This window comes from Hippopotamus amphibius, chromosome 4 (assembly GCF_030028045.1).
Source record: "Hippopotamus amphibius kiboko isolate mHipAmp2 chromosome 4, mHipAmp2.hap2, whole genome shotgun sequence".
NCBI lineage: Eukaryota > Metazoa > Chordata > Mammalia > Artiodactyla > Hippopotamidae > Hippopotamus > Hippopotamus amphibius.
In genome coordinates, this window is record NC_080189.1 from 27,473,523 (window position 1) to 27,497,524 (window position 24,002).

The 24,002-nt window shown below is 39.7% G+C and overlaps 1 protein-coding gene and 1 pseudogene across 1 annotated transcript; both read left to right on the top strand.

Annotated features, from left to right (window-relative positions):
• Positions 1-1,303: 1,303 nt before the first annotated feature.
• Positions 1,304-17,133, top strand: GPR37 (G protein-coupled receptor 37). The gene is made up of 2 exons (XM_057732727.1): positions 1,304-3,173; positions 15,796-17,133. Exons 1-2 carry the CDS (start codon positions 2,145-2,147, stop codon positions 16,612-16,614), a joined length of 1,848 nt encoding a protein of 615 aa, XP_057588710.1. The 5' UTR covers positions 1,304-2,144; the 3' UTR covers positions 16,615-17,133.
• A 2,947-nt stretch (positions 17,134-20,080) lies between these two features.
• On the top strand, positions 20,081-20,233 carry LOC130852881 (U4 spliceosomal RNA; annotated as a pseudogene).
• Positions 20,234-24,002: the final 3,769 nt, after the last annotated feature.

Sequence of the window (24,002 nt, forward strand, 5' to 3'; positions counted from 1 at the left end):
AACTCCACTGGTACTTGACAGGTGGCTTAAAGTGGCTTAAAAAACACAAATTCATTATCTTATCATGCTGGAGGTCAGAAGTCTAAAATGATCAGACAGCACCTATTCCCTGCCTTTTCCAGTTTCTAGAGATCTCCAGCATTACTTTAGCTCAGGGTATCACTTCACTCAGACCCTCCTACCTCCCTCTTGCACGGACCCTTGTGATTTCAATGGACCTGCTTGGATAATCTATGATCTTCTCCCCATCTCAAGATCTTTAACTAAATCACATCTGCAAAGTCTCTTTTACCATGTAAAGTAACATTTTCACAGGTATTAGGAATTAGGATGTGGACATCTTTTGAAGGGTCATTATTTTACCTACAACAATAGGCATTATGTCTCATTGTGTTTTCTCCTGTCTCTCTAGATGTTCCATTTTTTCAAAATGTGTTTATTTCTTCCCTATCTCTTGCTCTTTCTTAATCAATCTGTTTGATATTTGTCTGCTGAATTAGCTATACCCTGACAGCTGTGGCCAGAGTGTGGGATTTTATAGTATAAAGTCTGGAAAGGCCTGGTCAGCCAGGCTAGAAGTTCCTTTCAAGTTAATTTCCCCCTACCTGCCATTTCCCTCTTCTTCATCAAACAAAACTACTTTCATTGTGCCCAGTGGTTCTAAAGTAACCCCTGGTAGGATGCCTCCTAACCCCATGTTAAAGGGAATGGGGCATCCTTCGCATCCCCACTCTGCGTCCCACTCCCAGAACTGCTCATTCTCTATGATGGAAGCCTCTGAGCTTCCTTTCTTTCCCGTCCCTCAGTTCTTGGAAATACCTAAAGAGGTGAGCGCCTCACCTTCACGCTCCCTCGAGGACCCAGGCCTGGACACGTGCATGGGCCACAGCCGATCAGAAGTGAACGCACGGGTCTCTCCCCCTCTCCCCGCAACCCGGCTCTGGGACCGGTCAGACTGGTTCCGACATCTGGGGAATTAATACGTCCCGCCCATCCCTAGCCTCGAGCCGCGCAGGCTCCACGCCTCCGCCCTTGTTCCCTCGCCGCTTCCAGCTCCTACATGTGAAAGCCGCTACAAAGGGTTTGAATGAAACGTGTGTGGATTTAGTGAGTCGTAAGCCACCAGGGGATCCCGTGTCCCCACACACCAGCATCTCTCGCAGGAGGCCGAGGAGGGGGAGGAGGCGAGGAGCGCAGCGTTGAGTTTCACGGGCGCGCGCAGCGGCTGGAGCGGCGGGGAGAGGCCGGGCCACCTCCCCCCTCCCCGCCATGCACCGCCTCGCCCGCGGCGGTTCCAGGCACCACGCTCTCCGCCCGGGCTGCGCCCGCTGTCACCGCGACCAGCTCCTGCGGCCGCCGGCACCGTCCACGGAGGAGCAGCGCCAGCCCTCCCCACCCCACCCCCACCACCGAATCCCTTCTCGGCGGGGACTCGGCGCCCAGCAGCCCGCGCCGCCCGCTGGTCAACTTTGAGCAAGAGGAGAAACAACTTTGGCAGTGGCCGCGGGTTTCGAATCCCGCTTCTGCTCGTCCGCAGTAGCCTCGCCAGGCGCTGGGGTTAGGTGGGGCAAGAGGTCCCCGGGCTCATCTGAGCGGCGTCCGGCTGTTTGCAACCTGTTTCCAGCGAGCGGGAGCGGGATTGTGGCTACTAGTCATCTGAAGGAGGGGAACTTGTTTTTCTTTCCCTTGGGCGACCTCGGCTTGTTACTGGATAAAGCTGTATCGAAAGGATGTAAATAGGCAGAGCAACTGTTACCAGGAAGGCAGCCACCCCAAGGCAGGGAAGAGCGTGGGGCTGCGTCCGGGCTTCTCCCAGTTGCAGCATTAACCAACAATCAGGTGTTGGTTTGCAAGTTTTCAAGGTCAGCCACCGGGAGCAGCGATTCCCTCTCTGAACCTTGGGGATACCCAGCGCTCGGGTTGGATTTGGCTGAGACATGCCCCGGACGCCAAACGAGGAAGGCTTGTAGAGGGGGAGGGTTGTGACCCCAAGACCCATCCCCCAACCTCCCCTTAATCTCGCGTCCCCCACTGTCGGGGCGGGGGTTAGTATGTGACATGTGTCTAACTCTCAGCGGCAACTTAGGCAGCAGGTGTCGGTCCTAAGCAGGAGCCGCCGCTGCCGGGTGCGCCCTCGCCCAGCCATGCGGGCCGCGGGCGCACCTCTCGCCCGCACCTCGCGGCTGCTGCTTCTGCTCCTGCTCCAGGTTTCCGCTTCTCCTGCCCTCGGGTCCGCCCGTGTGCCCAGGAACGAAAATTGTCTGGGGGAAAGCTGTTCACCTACACTGATCCAGCGTCGCAGCAGGGACGCTTGGGGACCGGGAAATTCTGCAGGAGACCTTCTGCCGACCCGTGCGCCCCGGGAGGAGGAGCAGGAGGCAGCGGTGCGCTCGGCGCCCTCGTGGGACCTACCGGCGGCCCCCGGCGGTGACCCAGGTGCAGGCGGAGGGGCGGAGGCGTCGGCAGCGGAGCCCTCGGGACCTCCAGCCAGGCCACCTGGCGCCTGGCGGTGGAAAGGTGCCCAGGGTCAGGAACCCCCTGAAACTTTGGGGAGAGGGAACCCCACGCCTCTCCAGCTCTTCCTTCACACCTCAGAGGAGAAGGAGAAGGGTCCCAGAGGCGCTGGCATTTCTGGGCGCAGCCGGGAGCAGAGCGTGAGGAAGGAACCCACTGCCAGCGACCTTTATTATTGGCCAAGGAGAGCCGGGAAACTCCAGGGTTCCCACTACGACCCCCAACCCAAGCCAGTAGTCAGTGGTCCGTCGGGGCACGAAGGGCGGACGATTGCACCCCCTGGCAGGGCGCTGGCTCAGAATGGGTCCTCCCTTGAAGGCGTTCGCGAACGCGGGGGTCCCCGGCGGGGGAACAGCACGAACCGGCGCTTGCGACTGAAGAACCCCTTCTACCCGCTGACCCAGGAGTCATACGGAGCCTACGCGGTCATGTGTTTGTCGGTGGTGATCTTCGGGACCGGCATCATCGGCAACCTGGCGGTGATGTGCATCGTGTGTCATAACTACTACATGCGGAGCATCTCCAACTCCCTCTTGGCCAACCTGGCCTTCTGGGACTTCCTCATCATCTTCTTCTGCCTTCCGCTTGTCATCTTTCATGAGCTGACCAAGAAGTGGCTGCTGGAGGACTTCTCATGCAAGATCGTGCCCTATATAGAGGTAATGCATTCCAGGGGGGTTTCAGGCTACTGGCTTTATTCATTTCCGGGATTTATAGCATGAGAACTGCTGCTCCACGCACCTACCTGGCTGCTGAACCCCTTCACTTTTTCTCTGGTTCCCTCCGCCATTTCTCTTGCCAATCATTATAGACATTGGCCTTTATATACTGGGGGCAGGGGCGGACCCAGAGCAGCTTTGTCCACTCATCTTCAAACTCATCTGCTCTTGGATTGGGGAATAATTGTGATCTCATAATATATAGAATTGTTTAGATTTTAAATTCATCTCTCTGAATATGGTGTCACATATATTTCTGATGTGGAGACCTTCGGAGATTCTAGAGTTAATATGTAGCCTGTCCATGGTAGTCATTATCAGAACCTAGCAAGAAAAAAACCCTGTATCATTTATCTGCTAGGTTTCTAGTGCTCCAATATGGTTTCTTCCCCAAGAATATTATTGCATTTTTTCTTAAATATCAAAATTGGAGTAATATTTTATGTAACAGAGGAAATCTGCTTTTCTTTCTTTGTCACGTGGCCTTGATATATTAGTAACCTCCCAAATTAGTTTAAGTGTCTGGCTGTCTGCCATGCTATCCCATCTAAATTCTTATGTCATTTCTGTTTTTTTTTTTTTCCTTCTCAAATTTGTAACCGTTTTATTTATTTTGTATGAATGAGCTTAAGCAGAAATAACACTTTGTACATTATGGCACAGAATTTATTTAACATTCTCAAAGTTTATAATATATATTTGTCATTTGTTATGATATAAGAGATTGGCTATTTTAAGGGATTGACTCTAAGGCTAGAAAATTCAAGAAGGGGACACATAATAGGTTCCAAACTTTGGAAACAAAAATCTTTGAGTAAAATTTTACTGTTACATCCTACAGCTAGTGCCCTTAACCGTTATTATGGTAGTTGGAATTTGCTCTTTAAACGGCCTGTCTTTAAACACCAGCTCTTGGAAGGGGCCCAAGTACTTTGTTGCCAGTTGTGTTTTTAGCCAGCTGGCCCTTGATTTCCTCCATTCAGACCGCCCATTTCATTTATGGAAGCAGAAGAAGGGAAACTGTAAATATTCCAGAGCCCCTGATCCTGTCTGGCACCAGGGCCAGTGACACTGTGTTCAACATTGTTCCAGGACCTAAAGCTAGGGGATAAGTAAACAGAAAACGGTACCTACTTAGAAGGACCGAAGCAAGAGACTGTAAATAAGACCCTCTGTTATCCTGGCAGGGATCAGATAGATGCAGGATCATTCCATGCTTGCTAAATCAACTGTTGCTGCTTTACCAAGATCTAGGATTTCTCTTGTTGCCAAGCTCCAAGTAACTGAAACATCTAATTTACTTGGTAGACAGCTCATTTTTGAATTGCAGAGAAGGAAGGTAAATTTATGGAAGAGAATATGCATCTACCAGTTGCTTTTTCAAGGTCAATTTCAATTTAAGATTTCTCTGATTGTTTGAATAATACAGAAGAAATTGACATATGCAAAAAAGGAACAAAAGTAAATTATAAAGTGAACAGGAGAGTTACTGCCAATAAGAGGGAAGCATATTGGCTTATTTAAATATACTGGACAGGATGAAATCTTTATACATTAGAGAATAGAACAAAGAAACTGGGGAAAGAAAACAAATTACCAAAGTTCTTGGGAAAAAAAAAACATTAAAAGAAAAGAATCCCATTCAAAGTTGGAGAAGAATATACAAACTTTTGTTAGTTAATGCGACCTGTCAGTTTTGAGTGGTGGTGTTTATCATGTATGTGTTTTAATTTTCTTTCTCTCTAATTCTGAGGATTTTAAAAAATGTATACTTTCATTTGTATTTCATTTTAAAATTTAATTCTCAGCTCCTTAAGAATAATAATGATTGTTATTTTTTTTACTCTTTATTTTCTCCCTCCTTCATAGCCCTTTCTATTTTTTAGTTATTGGTACTAGGCTTTTTTTTATCCCTAGAGAAGCAAAAGTGCAGAGAAAAAGATTCACTCATTTTTTTTCTTGAACAAACTATAATATACATTTATTCTGTTAGAATAATGAATAAAAACCATAAGATTTAGTGCTTCTATATTCATACCTAATCCTGTTCTTTTGAAATAATTCTATAACATTTCAGCATGCTCTGTGAAAACGATCAGACAGTAGTATTAGCTCCATACCTCCTGATTATGAGAACAAGAAATACAATCCAAATTTAAGAATAAAGCATTTCTGCCTCCAGGAGGCACTGCTATTTTCACAGAAGTAAGAGGGATCTAAGGCCTATTCCATGTTGGGTTTCTGGAAAAAAACAAAAAAAACAAAAAAAACAAACAAAAAAAACCAGATGCTCATCTGGAGATCTGCTTCAGGAAGTTTATTGGGGTGTGATCTCAGGTTCAACACCTGTTAGGGAATGAAGGAAGCTGGATTGGGCAGAGGGAGAATTTGGACTGTGATGCAGATGCCACAGAGACCTCAGCTGGCACCACAGGGAGCTGTAGGGCTGGGGTGGTCCTACAGGGTTGTCCTGAATGGAGGCAAAAGAGCCCAGACTTTATACCCCCTAATGTACCTGTCATTGGATGCAAGTTGCTCCCAGGAAGGGGGCATAACCTTGAGCTGGGTGGATCTGTTTGCTCAAGAGCAGTTCCTAGAGAGAGATGCAGCTAAGAGCCATCAACAACCAATAGTTCCAGCAGCTGGGGGAATCAGCATTTCATTCCTAAGGACTTTTGGGAGGAAGCAATCTGGGTGGGGAACTACAGCATCCACTACAGTGGCTTTTGAATTATCATGTTAAATTAGAACCAGATGGCATTCTAACCCAATCCCCTCATTTTAAAGATGAAACATGACCCTCAGAAAAGAGAAATGACCATCTGAAGTATATATACGTAGTCAATGGCAACCAGACCCTTAGTCTCAACACTTGACGTTGATATTTACTTATTAGGCAAACATCTATGAGGCAAAATGATGTCCAGTGAGTGTTGTTGCTTTTTTTTTTCTTTTTCTTTCTGCTCCTTGGCGTCTTTTAAAAGGACTTTTGTATCCAACAGACAGGAAAAAATAATAACCTCAGTTAACATCATTTGTTATATAATGAAATTTATAACGTTCTATATTCTTAAATTTCATCTTGTTTCCCATAAATTAACAGTAATTTCCATAGTGGGTAGCTCATTAAATTTTTAAAAATTGTGATAATCTGGGGCAACTGCAATTTATGTGCCAAACATGATTATTTTAATAATCAAAGTTCTATAGGTTATATTCTATGTTTTTAAAAATCACAAAGTGTTTTAGGTTGGGGAGGACATTACAAATATTTTTTAAAATTTTCTCCCCAGTTTGCTCTCATTCCAAATCTTTTTCTTCTTGACTACAAGACTTCTGAAAATTATTTGACCTTTTTTTCCTCCTTTTATTATCTAGATTTTGCCATTACTTTTTAGTCTCTTAACATTTGTTTTATTTGTTGGATATTATTCCTTTTTTCCCCCCAAAACACACCCTGTTATTGATTTATAATGTATGATTTACCCCCTTTCTAGTAGTCTTTTTTGCCTTTTTCAATGTTTTTATTTTTAAAATTTTCTGTTATTTTAAAATTTTAACCACAATTGATTTTTATTGATCTTTACAAAATTTCTCTCCCGTTTTCTCTCTTGCCTTCTTTTCCTTCTCTACCACAGTTCTTTTTTCTACAGCTTGAGTATTAGCATAATCTTAAGGAGGAAGTAGAATTTGGGGGAGAATTGGTTTCTGTAGAAATATAGGTGTTTCTTCAGCAGAAATGATAGGTCTTTGCAATTGGCACTCAACTCTTCTTTTTATTTCAATTTGTGGACATAAAGTTTAAGGAAGACACCAGCTTCCAGAGTATATCTCTAGAAAGGGAGTTTTATTATATTTAATATTGCTATGAGTGGGAAAACAGTGGGAACGTTTGTAGTTGATAATTTCTTTCTTTCTATTCCAGGATTATGATGTCTCTGTGGCCTAGTAATAAGTCCCATAAAGACCAAGGGCAGACGGAATGGTAGGAAAGGGGGTTAGGAGAGAAGGAAATCTGGGTGGATGGTGGCCATCCTAACAGACACATCATTTTAAACTGGCTTTTTAGAGAGTCATCAGAAAAAAAAACGATACTCAAAGCAATAGTTGTATGTAAAGAGAGAGCGTGTAGATGTGGGTTGGATCTGGAGGTCTGGGTGTGGATTGCAGTAGGAGAATGACAAAGGAGTTCCCTATCACACCATTCTCTTAGGGATCTAACAAATGGTTAAAGCCAAAAACTGCAGGCATTGAATGTGGCAACTGCAACAACTCTCTGCTCATTACTTGATGAAAGTCAACTAGAGTCACTGTATCATCTGATCCAGATCCACTGCTAACTATTTATTTCCATTTGGATGTTAATTGGAAGTTTTGAATAATATGGACACCTCCTTAGTTTAAAGAACTCATACCTTCTTGGTGTGTGGTAGGGAAGAAGACTTCAAATAGTTCTAAGTTAACCCCAGATCTAACTGTATTTTTTTATTTTCCTGGGATACAAGATTCCTGCATGAGGGTGGAGAGTGGATAAGGGGACTGCATCTCACCAGGGCCTCTGGACCAGGGATGATATATGAAAGGTCTAGAATCTTTTGTGAGGAAAAGAGCCGGATTCTCCAATGGTTTTAGAAATACTGGTTTTAAACTGAGTGAGGCAAATGACTTTTTCATTGTCTTAGATTGTAGCTGGCACTGACAGATATGCAAAGAAGGGTACTGAAGCTGAAGATGATATTGCCATATAGGTATGTGAGTCTACACAGATTTTCCTAGAATTCCTAGATTCAAGTGCTAGCACATTGATCACAGCAGACAGTAAATTTGCTTGAGGGGTGGATTAGCCATTGGGCATTCTGACAGAGTTTTAAGTGGAAACATAACAGTTCTGTGAGCCATTTGAAAGTTACTAATAATATTCTCAGGGAAAATATACACACTGTATGAGAATGGTGCTTAACAAATATTGTATGACTCCTTATTAATCCCTTTATAATAATTTTCACGTTCCCATGCACGTGACAATATTTGGCTGATAACTCCAGCAGAAAAGAAAAAAAGTTATGGAGCGTGCTTCTATGTATAACTCCATTCATGAACAGTATATGGTGAAGTTTACTGAATTTGGGTTCCACATAAGAAAAAAAAGCAGTATGATATTCAAATGTAAAATTCAAATAATCTCCTTAACTATTGATTGTAATAAGAATGTCATCCTTTCTCGAAGCATGCCAGTGAAGTATAAACAGGAACATGGCTTTTTCTTTACTTGCCTTCTGGAGATATTGGTTGGCATTCAGCTTTTAAGGATTAGACACAAAACAGCAGCACCCAATAACTGATTAAAGAACAGCTTGAATGATTCATTATTTTCTATAGTCTTTTTCCATAGATGTCATCATTCATTCATTTATTTACTATCCATTCATTCATCAAACATTTATTGGGCTTTTCTTCTACGCTAGATACTATTAGGACAAAACAGGAATGGAAGAAGGAAGGGAAGAGAGGAAAAAGTTTCTAGAGATGAGTAACACAGATATGTTACTGATGTGTAGACGGGTGAAATCATGTGCTACAGTGTGATGAAAAGTATAAGAGAGGCTTACACAAGGTGTTATGGAAGTTTGAGGATGGCCTGGGAATGGGTTAGCTTACAGTTGTACTTAGTGATGACCAAAGATGGAGAAATTCAAGTGAAAACTATGTTCCCTCTCATTCTTTTCCAATCATAGTCTTACTCTTAGTTTTCATAAATGCATACAGCCTTAGAGCCATGGTGAAAAGTTGCAACTATGAAAATCTTTTGATTCTTGTTTTCTCAATTTTTCCTGGGATAGGAGGTCTATAATACAATTCAGCAGATAGAACAGTCCTAGAAATTTCATTTAAAATACAGAATTATTCTAAATATTATTAAATATTAAATTATTATTTAGAATACACTCCCTGAGATAACAATTTCTGCTTTGGAATTAGTCATCCTTATTAGCCATAAGGACATGAAGTAAATCAAATTTTTAAATTTTATTTAAATGAATGGTTTATTTGACAATATAATAACAGTACATTAAATTGAGTCCTTTTCTTCTGAAAATCTCAAAAACATACGTATTGTTTAATTTGACCTTAGAGAACCTACGAAGAAAGGCTGACAAGGGAGATACTTTAGACCCTATTATAGAGTCAGGGAAAGGGAAACATAAAGAATGGACCTTCCTGAGAACTAGATTAATCTCTCAAGCCCACAGTCAAAGTGAGGACTTATCCTCAGTTCCTGAGGGCTGCCAAAGTATCTGGTTATATCAACAAAGCATCCCTCAACAGTGAAAAAGAAGCAAATATTTCTGCAAAAGCAAAATAGATCTGAGCTTATGAGTCTACCCCTTCACCCTTGTACTGCATATGCCTTGAGAGAACGATCCTGCCTTTAATAGCTCTTCCTATCTGCTGCAACTAGATTTAACCGTGTCCCTTTGGAAGCACAGGGGTCTGAATCTGGGATGTGGACCGAGTTGGGAGAGGGATGGGCAGACTGCTGTGCAGTGAGGTTTGTCTCTGGCACTGCACTTCTGTTCCCATACTCTGGGGATCCTTTGTCATTTTTCTTACCATGAATTGACCTGCCAAGGTCCCATAATTAACTCAACATGTTGCCAAGACTAACTCTTAAGTAACCTTAAGAGAATGGTATTCTCCATGCCAGAAGAGATGATCTCATTTAAAATTTCAAGATGGACTGGTGAATGCAATTGCTACAACCTCAAATATGAGCCCTTTCTATTTGCAAAGTGGGTACAGACACTTTCCATAAGACCTCCATAAGAACCGGATATAATCGCACTTCCAGACTTATTCTTGAGACAGAATACTTTCAGTTTGTGAATTTATGATGGCTTTCAATGTGATCTGTCAGCACACTTGAATGGTTCATAGTATGAATGAGGCCAAGAACACTGATTTGGTTCTAGCCTAGGATGAGTCATTTCAATGAGGTCTATGACTGTACTCAAGGCTGCCACTTTTTACTCCCTCTTCAGCACTCCCTGCTTTCAGGGAACTTTCCTCTTACCTCTACTATATTCTCCTTGGTTCAGATTTCTCTCATATAAGAAAAGTATCTGTTAACTAATTCACAGTAAGATGTGAGATTTAGAGATAGTGCCTTTATAAGAGGAATGAATAAAGAGTACTTCCTTAACCTACTACTGAGATGGAATTTTGGTTAAGACCAGACAAATTTTGTCTTAAAATGTGTTTTGGTTAAGACCAGACAAATTTTGTCTTAAAATGTGTTTCCCACCTGCACAAATGGGTGAAGCCAGCTCTGATTTTGTCTTTAGTTTAGATTCACCGTCATGCAAATCAATGTCATTAATCACGAGAAAAAATAGGTAAAAATGTGTTACTGTTCTTTGGAAACTCATCAGGACCCTTAGGTGAAAAACAGAAATTCCAGTTCATTTTTAGATTGATTAGAAGCATCATAATAATATCAAGGATTGAAATCTGGACTTTGGGCTTGTGGAAAATACTACATTTTGAAATGAATTTCTAATTATTGAGAATAAATATGGAATATATAAATTCCTTAAGACCTGTTGATTCCAATAGATGGCTTTTTAGGACAGATGATGTTAATCTTGCTTCATTTGCATTATTAACTAATGAGCACTGGTATGTTTATAATTAAATTATAACACTTTAGGTAAGTTGTAGGAAAATGATTTTTTTTTTAACTGCAAAAGAATGTACTTCTACAAAAGTCAGAAGTTGTAATTGTTAGGAATGTCAACTGGAACTATAAAGGTAAAGAAAAATTTATAGAATCAAGACAAAATTTAGTTTCCGTTGTTTTTTAAATAAGTAAGAGCATGTTACTAAGTTTAAAAAAGAGGGAGGAAAGTTGAAAATGAGGCAATAATGACAGTCGGCATCGTCCAAAAAAATTTTTTCCTGTGACATTGGAAATCATGTATAGATGAAACAGGCTGGGTATAATTGAAATAGATATTTATGATATGGGGTTGTATCACATTAAATCTCAGTGATATTGGTAAAGGTAAGAAGGCTTCTTTTTGACTACGGAAGAGTGTCTGCGAAGGGCTCTGTTTCATTGCAGGGATGTGTGCTTGCCTGTGAGGGTTGAGGTACACCTCTCCCACTCACTCTATGTTGGTTTGGCATAAGCATGTCACTGCCATAGCATCATGATTTGCATGTGCTCTGAAAAGAAGACCTTTTGACAAAGGCCATCTCATTCACAGTGGTCGGATAAACCCTGGCTCTGAGAAACACGCTCTCTCCACTGCTGCTCAAAGAATTGTCTCTGAAGGGGAAGTTGCCCTGAAGTGTTGCAAGGATAAGGAGTCTGGAAAATGCAAGAGGAAGCCAGGGAACACAAGCTCAAGCCATTTAGAGTTTCAAGGGAAACTCTACCCTTGCTCCTCCCGCTTTTTTTTCATGACTGATTGTTAGGTCTCTAACCATGGACTTATAATAGGTTATCATTCATGGCCCAAATGAATGGGTTTTCTTAACAATGATGCCCTTGTTGCGAGGATTACTTGTGTACAAAGGACAGCCCATAAATAGATGCATTTAAACATCTTTTGAGGTAAAATATGTTAGGCTAGAGTACACTTATGACTTTGGCTAGAAATTTTCCTGTTTTATAAAAAGCAGTGTATTCCAGTTGCTTCACTGTACTTTAGTATGTAGATTCGATTTCATATGAAAGAATTTTTGCTTGGAAGTACATTGGGCTTTTCTTTCCCCATCAGTGTCATCACTGATGTATATCAGAGGGTTTATCAAAAGACATTATTTATTTGGTATGTGTTGTACCTTCATAGCGTAACCTCATTCATAAAGTTTTCTCATTTGTTTGTCTTGAAGTCAGCTTCTGAGAAGTGGAGCAATAGCTACAACAGGAGTTCCATAGATGACTGTTTTTCATCAAGTATCCATGTGCTCTTTCTTCACATCATTTTGAATGAACAGGGATTTAATATAGTCCTGGGTGGGGAAGATGGCCCTGACTGCCTCATGGCTGGATGTTTGTACTGAGTTAGCACCTTGAGTGGTAGGGAGGACATTTTGACACTGGAGCTGCCTCTTTCCCAAATGAGTGTCTCCACTTACCCTGTGCCTGTCCAACGCCTGGAAGCAACGCTGCAGGTGACCACAGGTGACCACGCAGGTGACTGCAGCTGCCCACAACCTCACTGTTCTGGATGTTGCCTGGGCAGGGGCTGAAGTAGCTTTACTGTTATTATTCCAGGACACAAAGAAGAGCAGAACACTGCCGTTGGAGGAAAAGATTTTAAGGTAGTTTATTTTGATTCTCTAGTGTCTTTGTATTTGGATGCCAATCCCCTCAAAATGCTCAGTATCTTATTTTTCCAAATAAAGATTTCTGTTTCCAGCTTTCCTCTGATCTTGATTCTCAAAATTAGTAGTCTTGTCTATTCAAAGTGTTTACAGTTCTGCTTAATTATTCCTCCCATTGCAGTTTAATTAATAAGAGATTGCATCTCACTCATTCCATCCCTCAGAATGTTGCTTCAAAGAACTACCCATCTAAGCTAATGCTTAACAGCTTTACTCCCAAGAGCATATTTCCTAGTGATATTGAATTTTAGCAATCAGATATGGTCATTAAATGCCGAAGATCCAGCCTTCATGATATAGTTTTATAATTGTATATAATTGCACCATTCATCTTGGTAGAATTTCTAATGAGCTGTATGTAAACAAGTATATTTAAAAATTGCGGGAGAAATCTTTTCATGTTACCCCAACATTTAGCAATTCTAATTACATGGATAGATTCCATATCTGAGTAAGCAGAAATTAGCCCACCACCCATTATCCAAATGATTTTTATCAATTAATTTTTGAGGCACGCAGTTAATTCTTTACAAAGGTTTACAGCCTCCTGTAAATAATTTGGGAAAATACTGAGCGGGGACCTTGTACCTTTCCTCCTCTTTCATGTCATAAAATCAAGTGCATAAGTGAATTTACAGAAAAATATCTGGAGTAATAACATTGCAGGCAGTGGCGACAGGAGGGAGTAGCTATGTGGGACTGGCATTTGAGCTGCGGTTGCTGTTGGCAACTGCGTTGTAAGCGCTATCTGCATTTGCGGTGGTGTTTGCTTCCGCAGTTCCTTTAACGACTCTCTCTGTAGCTCTTGCGACCTTCCTGGACAGTTCAGCTGGATCCTAATTGCGGAGAATCCTATCAGAGAGAAGTACAATTGAAAATAGGAAGCTGGATGCAGGAGCTTCCTGAAATTTGTGTATGACTACTGGGAAGAGTCCCTCAATCCATGATTCGTCAAGAGGACTATAGGTCAAATATATTTACTGAAGCTCTTGGGAATATGGTTGAAGAACTGAGCATCTTCAGATAAAATGCAATGTAGAAGGATTCCTGAGTGAAATGTTGAAGTACATGTAAATCCTGTTTAAAATATTTTTTTTAAAATCTTTTGAGATGAATTATACAGAATCTGGAACCCCCCCACCCCCCTTTTTTTTCTTTTTGAAGCAGTGAACATGTAATTAAGAGTGGATATGCAGCACAGTTTAGGATATCTTAAGGAGTGGTAATCTAACACACCTGTGTTAGTACTTGTCCACCCACATTCATTTGTTATTTGCTATTACCTCTCATAAAATGCTTTATAACAGACTTGGAGATAGGTGTGCAAGCTCCTGTGATCATTGGTCCAGATTTAAATCTCTAGATTTAAAATTAAGGAGATTGATCAGGGGAGGAGATGCTATCTCCTGCGTGTTGTGCGTTCTTTGTAAGTAATGATAGAAAATTACCAAGCAAATACATGTTCTGAGCTTCTAAGAGGTTGCGTCTCTTCAAAGTCTAGTATTTTCATATCACCAAGCTGTCCTTTTAAAGGAAATGTTATTCATAATTTAAAAACAAAGCACAGCATAAACCTTTGTAGCTTTGTATTTGTGGACTGACTCAGGATACAGAGTGACAAGGAAACATGCACAAGATTTGCGTCAGTGAAGACGGTGCAGAAAGCCTTGGTGAGGATTTGTGTACATTTGATAGCGTGATAATTTTTTGTTTTTGCCTTACAGTCTTATAGAGAGATGAATTAAAACATTGGAAAAGCTAATATATAAATAGAAACTTTCAAAAACCTGTAAAATAAAATACAGCAATTTTCAAATAATACTGTTTGAAATAATACTTTAGAAAATGTCACATCCTTCTCAGATTTCCATTCAAAGTATGGCATTAAAAAAATTAACTGGCATTAAAACAAAATCTGATTTTAAGACAGTTGCACAGTGTGGACTTCACTTTTAGAATTATTTTGAGTCTCCAGCATAGATGCAAAACATATTTCCATCAAGGCAAACAACTCATTAAGGTGAAAGTTAATTTTAAAAAGGTGAATGTAGAGATGACTTTTTTTAATGGCAGGCATATTAGATTGATATTTTTTATACTGGTGTTTATGGGAAACTTTATGCAGATTTTGTAGAACAAGAACTGTGGTTATAAGTTCAACCTTGACTTCTTAATTTGCCCTCATCTAGACTTCGTTGGTCATTTTTCTTCATTTTTGAACAGTTAACCACTTATATCTCATTTTCAGACTGTCTCCACCAATAGTTATGAGAATAGTCAGAGCATGGATGCAGCGTCCTTATTTCCCACATGAGAACTAGTAGACACTGACTAATGTGTAGTGCGTAAGAAGAGAGAATATTTGACATTGGAACTCTCATAGAATCCACAAGGCAAGTTGCCTTGTTCTGGGGAGAGTGACAGCTTGAATGTAGTAGATTAACAACTAATGTTTTGAGTGCTAAAATTGTTAAGACAAATGGTTTTCCTTTTGTCAACATGATCCCTTCAAGTTTTAAAAATTTAGACATTAATGTATAATATATATATGTATGTATATATGTACGTATATATATATTTCCTTGCCCCTTTGCCAAGTCAAGACTTACACCTGTGCCTCTTAAACATTTCCACTAGCAGGCAAGGGAGAGTGAATTTCGGGTGCACCCCAAAGCATCCCATCCACCTAGGGAATTTTCTTTTAATCTCCTGTTTTATCTTAACCCTCATGAACATTTTGCATCCTACCCATTGTCCTTGTTTAAATATATAAATAATGACTCAATTTATTAAACATTAAATTGCTTTAATCTCCTTCCCAACGGTGGCATAAATCTGATGCTCTCAGATGATTACTGTGTTTATCTTGTGACTTTGAGAACCACCTTGCCCCTCTTGGTTGACTATGACCTAGCTGATCTTCATGGATCCTTCCAGCTTTATTTTTTTTGGCTCCATGACCCTGAACCACTATATTTCTTCTTTCTTCTTCTAGTTTTATTTGTTGTCCTTACAATGATTCAGCTGACGTCACCAACCCAGTTACCCATGCCTCATTCCAGGAAATTGTTCTTTTTTCCTGTACTTTTTGCCCATCTGTGTTTATTGCCGAATGTTTTGATCTTTCAGAGATGACCCAGGATAAATATATTCTGTGTTCCTCGCGCAGGTTGCTTCTCTTGGAGTCACTACCTTCACCTTATGTGCTCTGTGTATAGACCGCTTCCGTGCGGCCACCAACGTCCAGATGTACTATGAAATGATAGAGAACTGTTCTTCAACAACTGCCAAGCTTGCAGTTATATGGGTGGGCGCTCTCCTATTGGCACTGCCAGAAGTGGTACTCCGCCAGCTGAGCAAGGAGGACCTGGGCTTCAGTGGGCGAGCCCCTGCGGAACGCTGTGTCATCAAGATCTCCCCGGATCTACCCGACACCATCTATGTTTTAGCTCTCACCTACGACAGCGCCAGACTCTGGTGGTATTTCGGCTGTTACTTCTGTTTACCCACACTTTTCACCATCACCTGCTCTTTAGTGACCGCAAGGAAAATCCGCAAAGCCGAGAAAGCCTGTACCCGGGGGAATAAGCGGCAGATTCAGCTAGAAAGCCAGATGAACTGTACAGTCGTGGCTTTGACCATTTTATATGGATTTTGCATTATTCCTGAAAACATCTGCAACATTGTGACTGCTTATATGGCTACAGGGGTTTCCCAGCAGACAATGGACCTTCTCAATATCATCAGCCAGTTCCTTTTGTTCTTTAAGTCCTGTGTCACCCCTGTGCTCCTTTTCTGTCTCTGCAAACCCTTCAGTCGGGCCTTCATGGAGTGCTGCTGCTGCTGCTGTGACGAGTGCATCCAGAAGTCTTCCACGGTGACCAGCGATGACAATGACAACGAGTACACCACGGAACTGGAGCTGTCACCTTTCAGCACCATACGCCGCGAGATGTCCACCTTTGCTTCTGTTGGAACTCACTGCTGAAAGACAGCCTTTGGTTTGCTTAGATTTCTTTCTTTGTTCGGTTTTCATATCCTGTGAAAGTTTTTACTTCATATTTTTCCTCACTGGGAAAAACATTGCAAAAAAGGAGAGAAATATTAACTACCGTAGAACTCATTTTGCAAATTAATATTTGTGCTTTGAAACAAAAGTTTATATTTAGTTATTTAAGAAGTATGAGGCGGCCAATAGTTTTAGATCATTTTATCTGGTATGGTGCTAATATTTTATTTGGAAAAAGTGACTGCACCTTAACTTAATTGCTAACTTTCTTTTGTTCTTTTAAAAATATAACCCCTGTATATTGATTATAGCCATGTGATTTTGCAGGTTATTTTATGTTTGAGTTGTGATTGAAAGTATATTGTATATGGTATCGTGAGGTGAGATGTAGTTAAGATACATTCACAAAGTAGCACCAAATAAATGACACTTTATTCTTTAACCTCATTGTCAATCTACTTTTAACCGAGATTCAATAAATCTTTTAATTGCCTTAAATACACAGTTACTGATTCTATGCACAAGTTAAAATCGGCCTTATTGTTTTATAATTCTGTTTTCCTTTAAGGCAGGCAATCACTATGTTATAAAGAAGTTTTCTTAACAGCACTCTTTTATATGCACGATTCATAAAACTATGTTGCATGTTTAAAAAATGTATTTTTAATATTCAGATAGAGATGTAAAATTACTTGCAAATATTTATAAAATATGAATAAATAGACAGCAGAGTAGGAAGGAACTATCTTTTTAAAAAGAAATTCACCTCTGAACTAGCATGTAGAGCTATAGGTTTTCCCATGAGGAATTATGAGCAGAACCAAGGACTAAAAAACAATGCACTTGTCATCTGATTTCATCTAAACGTTGACCTTTGAAGCACCATGAATTCTACATGAAGCACTTTGAATTCTAATTTTTCTCCTTTTAAAAAATGAACTTGATTGACTCTGTGTGCCTTAATTTCTTTAAGAAATTGCAGTATAGTGGAATAATAAAATATTTCCACATCTCGATTAGAACACTTGAATGTTCAAATACTACCTTTACATTGATATTCTGTAAACTCCCAGCAAAAAACTAACCCTCTCCGTTTGAATTATGTGAATTCCTTAAGGAGGTCAAGTTAAAGCAGTTATGTAGGATGGCTGTCATGTGGAACACATGCCTAATCAGATGGCAGAGGCAGTGACCTAAGCAACACAGTGTGGTTGCAATGTTGCTGTCTTCAGAAAAATCACATAGGGGAACCCAATTTTCTGGCTGGAAACTGTCCTATGTGTTTTCTGCTTGTCAGTTTCTGTACTATTTAGCTTAACTGAGTAGTACTTTCTTCCAGACTGTAACATGATGTTATTTAAATCATTAAAATTTAGTGCTAGAAAAAATTAAAAGTACTTAATTCAGACCACTCGTCTTCTGCGTGAAACCCAGATTAACTAAATGACAGTGCCCAGAATATCTCCTTTTTCCCAGCCCAGTACTCTTCAAAGGGGGTGGAAACCTCACTGTCTGTATTCTAAGGGATCTGAGGAAGAATAAAAACAAGGCACCATTGTCCTCTTACAGCTTCCTGTAATAGGTCTTTAGAAAACAACTGAGGATGCTTAAACTAGCTTCTGGCTGTTGAGCAGATCAACAATTATAATTCCACAGTATCTCTCATGATATTTAGTCAACTTTATGGATCAAGAAACTGATTGAGCACATGGTGTAGAAAAGGTTCTGTGCTATGATCTGCAGTAAAGGAAAGTAAAGAGAGCTTAGGGTCAGACTTTACAAAAGCAGGCAGGGGTGGGATGAGAAGCAAGGAATAAGACACATACATAAACAATTATGACATAAACTGGGACTGGTTAGGAAGGTGTAAAGTTCTATGATAATTCAGAGAGAGCGTCTCAGATGGGAGGAAATGACAAAAGGCTTTATGGGATAACCGGAGGGACAGGCCTTTGGAAGGAGTTGAAGAAAAGCAGTGTGAGACGCAGACACTTCAGGAGAAGAGAGGGAACTAAACAGAAGAATAGAGGAAGGCATCCTGGGGTGTGACTGAAGAATAAATAAATAAATAGTCCAGTTTGTTTCCTATGCTACGAGTGAATAGAAACCTGGTGGAAAATCCTGATGACTGTATGTGTTGAGACCGTATGATAAATAGGCATGGTTTTATGTCTTTGGCATTCCAAATGTTCTGTGTTGACGTGAGAAGCCCTGCCCTCCCTCTACCCGCTACTCTCAAATAACGTGTTCATTAGCAGTGGGGTATAGCAGCTTCCTCTCCCCACATTCACACCTGGACCTGAAAAATGTTTGGTAGGGAGCTCGATTCCTCTGAGAAACATTTAAGCTACTTCTATCAAGAAATTTTCTTCTCTGACCCTTCCCCGTCATGTTAAAAATAGATGGATTTTTCCCGATCTTCATGGATTCTCCAAGATAACAGGTTGAGGTTTCTTCCTGATGATTTTAATTCATCTTGTATTTTAAAATACTCTCCAACTACTTTCCATTGGTTTGGCTTTCTCTGTTCTCTTTCTAGGTAGCATATTCCCAGTATATCCGATTATGGCTAAACCTTCTCATAAAGAGGAAGAAAGAACATTAAAGTTCTACAATTTCACTATCATGTTTTATGTGTGTTTTCTCCTTCTTTCTGGGGAGTAGGAAAATATATGCCATATTTTCTTTGTCCTGGTCTTTTAGTGAAAGCAATTGAGGAGTATTTACTGAACCCCAGTTTTGCTTTGCTACCTTGTTTTTGAATTCAAAGCATTCAGCATGGTGCCTACAATAAATGGGAATTACATTACTTCAGAGCTCAAAGTGATCCCAAAGTCTCCCAGTATTAATTACCCAGCGCTTTCTGTGTATGTACAAAACTGATTTTCTGAGAAGTTAAGTTACACAAGGTCACATAATTTGACTCTGATTGAATATTGACTTAGCATGAGCACTCTAAGAATAGAAGATCTCCTTTTAGGGGTTATAAATAATAATTCTTTTCTACTTAACCAGCAAGCTATGAAATACGGTCTTGATTAAGATAACATGTAGTAAGTGTTCAATAAGTACTTGCTCAATGAAAGGCTAAACAAATCTTTACATGAAAGAACACTCAGAAAACACAGTTAGCAAAAATACAGATGGAAAACCAGGACTGTGAGTTAAGGAGCAGTGACAAAAGAAAAAGAAAGTATAGTTTTTTGGTAACTGTGTTCAGACCATAAAATTAGCAGTCTAGCACTAATCAAATGATATAAATATCTCTGGCCATATACATGGTGTATATACATATATATATATATGTTCTAGACAAATTATAAAAACTAGATGCTATAATTGACTCTTCAAATCTCTCTGTCCCAAAGTTATTAAGTCCAAGTATTCTAAAGGCCACTTTAGTCCTTTGCACATTTTATTCTTTTAATCATTCACTCCATTCATTCAGTTTGTGCAGTGGCAGCGTGGTAGCCAGTGAGGTTTATCTGAGGCACAATTATTGCTAATTGAAAACATCTACATGCCAGACACTATGCTAAATCCTAGGGACAGAATGGTGTGTGATTTAGATACAATTCAGGCCCTTGTAGAGTTTACATTATGTGCAGTGCCTACACATACGATTATTCCCTACACATAGATTATTCCCTATATCAAATAGTTAGTGAAAATGTGAATAGTGCTGAGAAAGAAAAGTTCAGGAAGAAAAGTGCTCTGAGAGTTTGTTATAGGGAATCCTAACCTAGTGGTGGTGTCAGAGAAAATTCTCTTGGAGAAGAGCTCAGGTAGAGGAAGGGAGTGTATTAAGGCTCTGTGTGGACAGAGAAAGAACAAGTCCAGGAACCAAGAAGGACCGAGAAGTCTGGCATGCAAAAAGCAAAGAAAGGCAAGCATAGAGGAGCATAAGATCAGAGTTTGTATGAAACAAGTTGCTGTTCATTTACAAAGGGTTTTGGTTATATGTAGGTAGAATAACTTCACCTCATCAATGTTAGACTGCCCTTCTGTGGTTCATGGGAAACTACTTATCATTTTTATTAGAAAACTGACTTCCTTTTATATTTTAATATAACAGCCTCACAATTCTGTTTTGATTTTTCATTATATTTCACTGAATTGTTTCTACACTTTGACCCCAAATATTGCAATATGAAGTAAGATAATAATTCATTAATTGAAGAGATTATATTGTTATAAGTAGAAGATAATTGTTACTTACTATCAAGTTATGAGATCTTTGATTCCTAGAACTCTGGTGCTAAATCAGTTGTCCATTGCATTTATAAATTTGTAGAGGATTAGCAGTCTTTTGGTTCCAGTGCTCAAAATTTAAAGATTGATTTAAAAAAACAGTTATAGTAATCAATCTCAAAGTGGTCATTCTCTTGAACTAGTAATACTTTAATCAATTGCATGGCTGTTAAATGACATTTTCATTTCCTGTTAGTCCAACTGTTGTCAATTCCACAAACTGAATTCAATATTTTTCTTCAATTTCTAAGAGATATAAATAATTCATATGCAATACATTCTGTGAAATCCATAGAAACCTTCTGAGTTGAATGTCTTGCTATATAGATAGGGATGTGACCAGTTTATTTTACTTTCTCTCTCTCTCTATATATATATATGTATGTACGTGTATATACATATATATATACACACACACCAAATTTAAGTATAATCAGAGACATTTTTAAATTTCCTATTTAATATTTATTTTCCTGAGTTTTAAGAGAAAAAACTCTTTTGTAATTTTATTCCTTTTATTTGTATTTGTATTGATAATGTATTTAGAAATTTAGGTCTACCAGGATTTCTTTTCTCTAATCCAATAAAGTATGATGCATTTGATAAAATTTGAAAGTTTGCTGCAGACAGAATTTGGAAGTTTAAGGGAACAGTGTCTCTGAGGAGAAAAAGAAAGAGAGAAAGAGTGAAAGAGAGAGAGAAGAGAGGAGAGGACATTTGGGGTGTCTAGAAGAAATTGTGATGGTTGTGAGGGAAGCTTTCAAAGGAGTTCATAAAAATGACATAATCATATTTTTCCTATACCTTCTTCTCCCACTAATGACTTTTGTTCCTGAATGTGTTACTGTTTCTAATTCGGTTTACCAAGAAGAGTGGGCTCTGATCACCCGTGCTTTCAAGGCAATGAAACAATGACCTATATCAGGAAGCATTTTGGTAATGGGGAAATTATGTCGGGAGGTATGATTATGTGCTTTCGTCATTCTAAAAACACATCCATGTTTTTGTTTAAGAACAGGTTTTAAACATGTAGACACATTTCAAAACTCTTCAGCTTGCTCCTAATACATTGACATTTCAAGATTCAAGTTCAAAGATTTTAAGAACAGTTTATAGAGACAAGTAGGTTCTTTTGTGAATTATCAGTATGTGAACAGGAGAGACATCAAGAATCACACTTAAGTCCCTGAAAGTCACGTGCATCATTTTCTTTTATTTTGAAAATATGCTCTTGTACCGTATAGTTATGATATTGTGGACAAAGTTTCTTTCTATTAAGTTTTAATCCTACTTTCACTGCTCCTGGAAAGAAGACTCTTTTTGGTTTCTCTATGTTTAGCTTAGCCGTAGTGACTTGGTGTTGGGGCAGCATTCTATCCTGATTTACTCTGATTTGAATTCCAAATTGATCACACAAACCCCACATCAACAGGTTGGCATTATTCTAAGGGCATAATACAGTGATTGTTGGAGAAGTGTGGCTTGAAAGTCCACCCAGGGTGTCAGAGAGTAAATGGACCTTTTGTTGGCTTTGGGGGTTGGATTATTTTTCTTTGTCTTGGTGATTTGGAGATTGTTGGACAGAAATTTAACTTTTTCTTTTTTTTTTTTCATTTTGGCAAGAGATTAAAAAATCTCAATAGTGTTTCTTTAAAAGGCTTCATTGACCTTCATAAAACTTTGTTTCTGAATTAACTTTTATTTGCTGAAAACCTTTGGGCAGGACAAGCTGGACATTTACATGGCATTTGCAACAATTAGAAAGTTCACTGGTTGGGACTGATCTTTGGTCACCGAGTTTAAAAAGATGGGATGCTGTAATGCCCACAGATTGTGTGATTGTGTAAACCTCGCTCATAAAGGATTTTAGCTGAAGAGTCTTTGTCTAGGGCAGGCCTGTGAGATCCAGCTGCAGTGGCCTGGGAATGAATGCCTTTGTGTCAATGGTCAGCTCCTTCTGATGTTTGATCAGCCCCTATTTGTATGGCAACCTATTTCTCCATCAGCAGAGTACGCATAGAATGCTGGACTTTGTAATCTGGTTGAGAAAATGCACGGGTATTCAGAGGTTTCCCCTATACTGTCACCTTTGGATGATTAAATCTAGTGGAAAGAAGTGTTACCTGAATAATAAAAAACACAGAATGACTGATCCAGATGAAGTTGAGTTAGGATTGTGACTTTGTTTCCAGTGCTGCAATTTCCTGTGACCAAGATGAGCTATCTGACTTGGCCATGTTGATTTATCAAGTTAACTACAAAGTTTACAGGATCTTTACCTCATTTGCTCCAGACCCAAGGACTATGTCATCAGGATCCAGGCACTGAAGAAGCAGAGACAATAACTTTTATGTTAGAATCTTTTGAAAAGTAAAGAAACTCATACAAAAGCCAGCCCCCCCCCCCCCGCCCCCACACACACACTGCTATATACAATGATACGGAAGTGGAAAGTTAAACTGGTAATTCGTTTCCTGATCTAGCTGTGGTAAGTGCACTTAAACCTCCGGTGTCTTTCTGTTTTAAATCATAACCTCAGAAATTCTCCAGCAGAAAGTCTCCAGCAATCGTTACATCATAAGAGACTGGGAGCAATGTTTCTCTGCAGAAATACATTTGGCATTTAGGACAAGACAGTTCTTTGTTCTTTGTTGTGTGTGACTTCCCCAATATTGTAGCATGTTTGGTGTACCTGACCCCCCAGGACCTAGATACCAGTAACATCTCCTAGTAGTTGTGACAAGAGAAAGCTCCTTTCTTGTCATCCCCACCCCCCCACTGCCCATATTTCTATGTGTCCCAGACAAGTTATGGAGTGGTGCCAGGTCAAGCAGATTGAGAATCTCAGTAAGGTGTTACTATTACTGAAGTATTTTGAAAAATACAGAGGCATAGCCACTATCTATAGTTTACCATGTTTCGTGAAAATTAGAAAAAAAAAATTTAGCTCTAAAATTATAGAATACATATAAACAACTCCTGACTTTAAAAAATATTATCCTAAAAGGATTTTTATTTTTTTAATTAGTTATTTGTAAGGTTATACACACTTTTCCATAGGAACTGTTAGGCTATGTCTCCAAAATTTATTTAACAAATTGTAGACTTTTTTTTTT

What these genes read in the sequence shown, in the direction of transcription:
- GPR37 (XM_057732727.1), top strand. Translation starts at nt 2,145, where the DNA reads ATGCGGGCCGCGGGCGCACCTCTCGCCCGCACCTCGCGGCTGCTGCTT. An exon ending in AGATCGTGCCCTATATAGAG is followed by an intron (nt 3,174 to 15,795) that starts GTAATGCATTCC and finishes TTCCTCGCGCAG; the next exon opens with GTTGCTTCTCTTGGAGTCAC.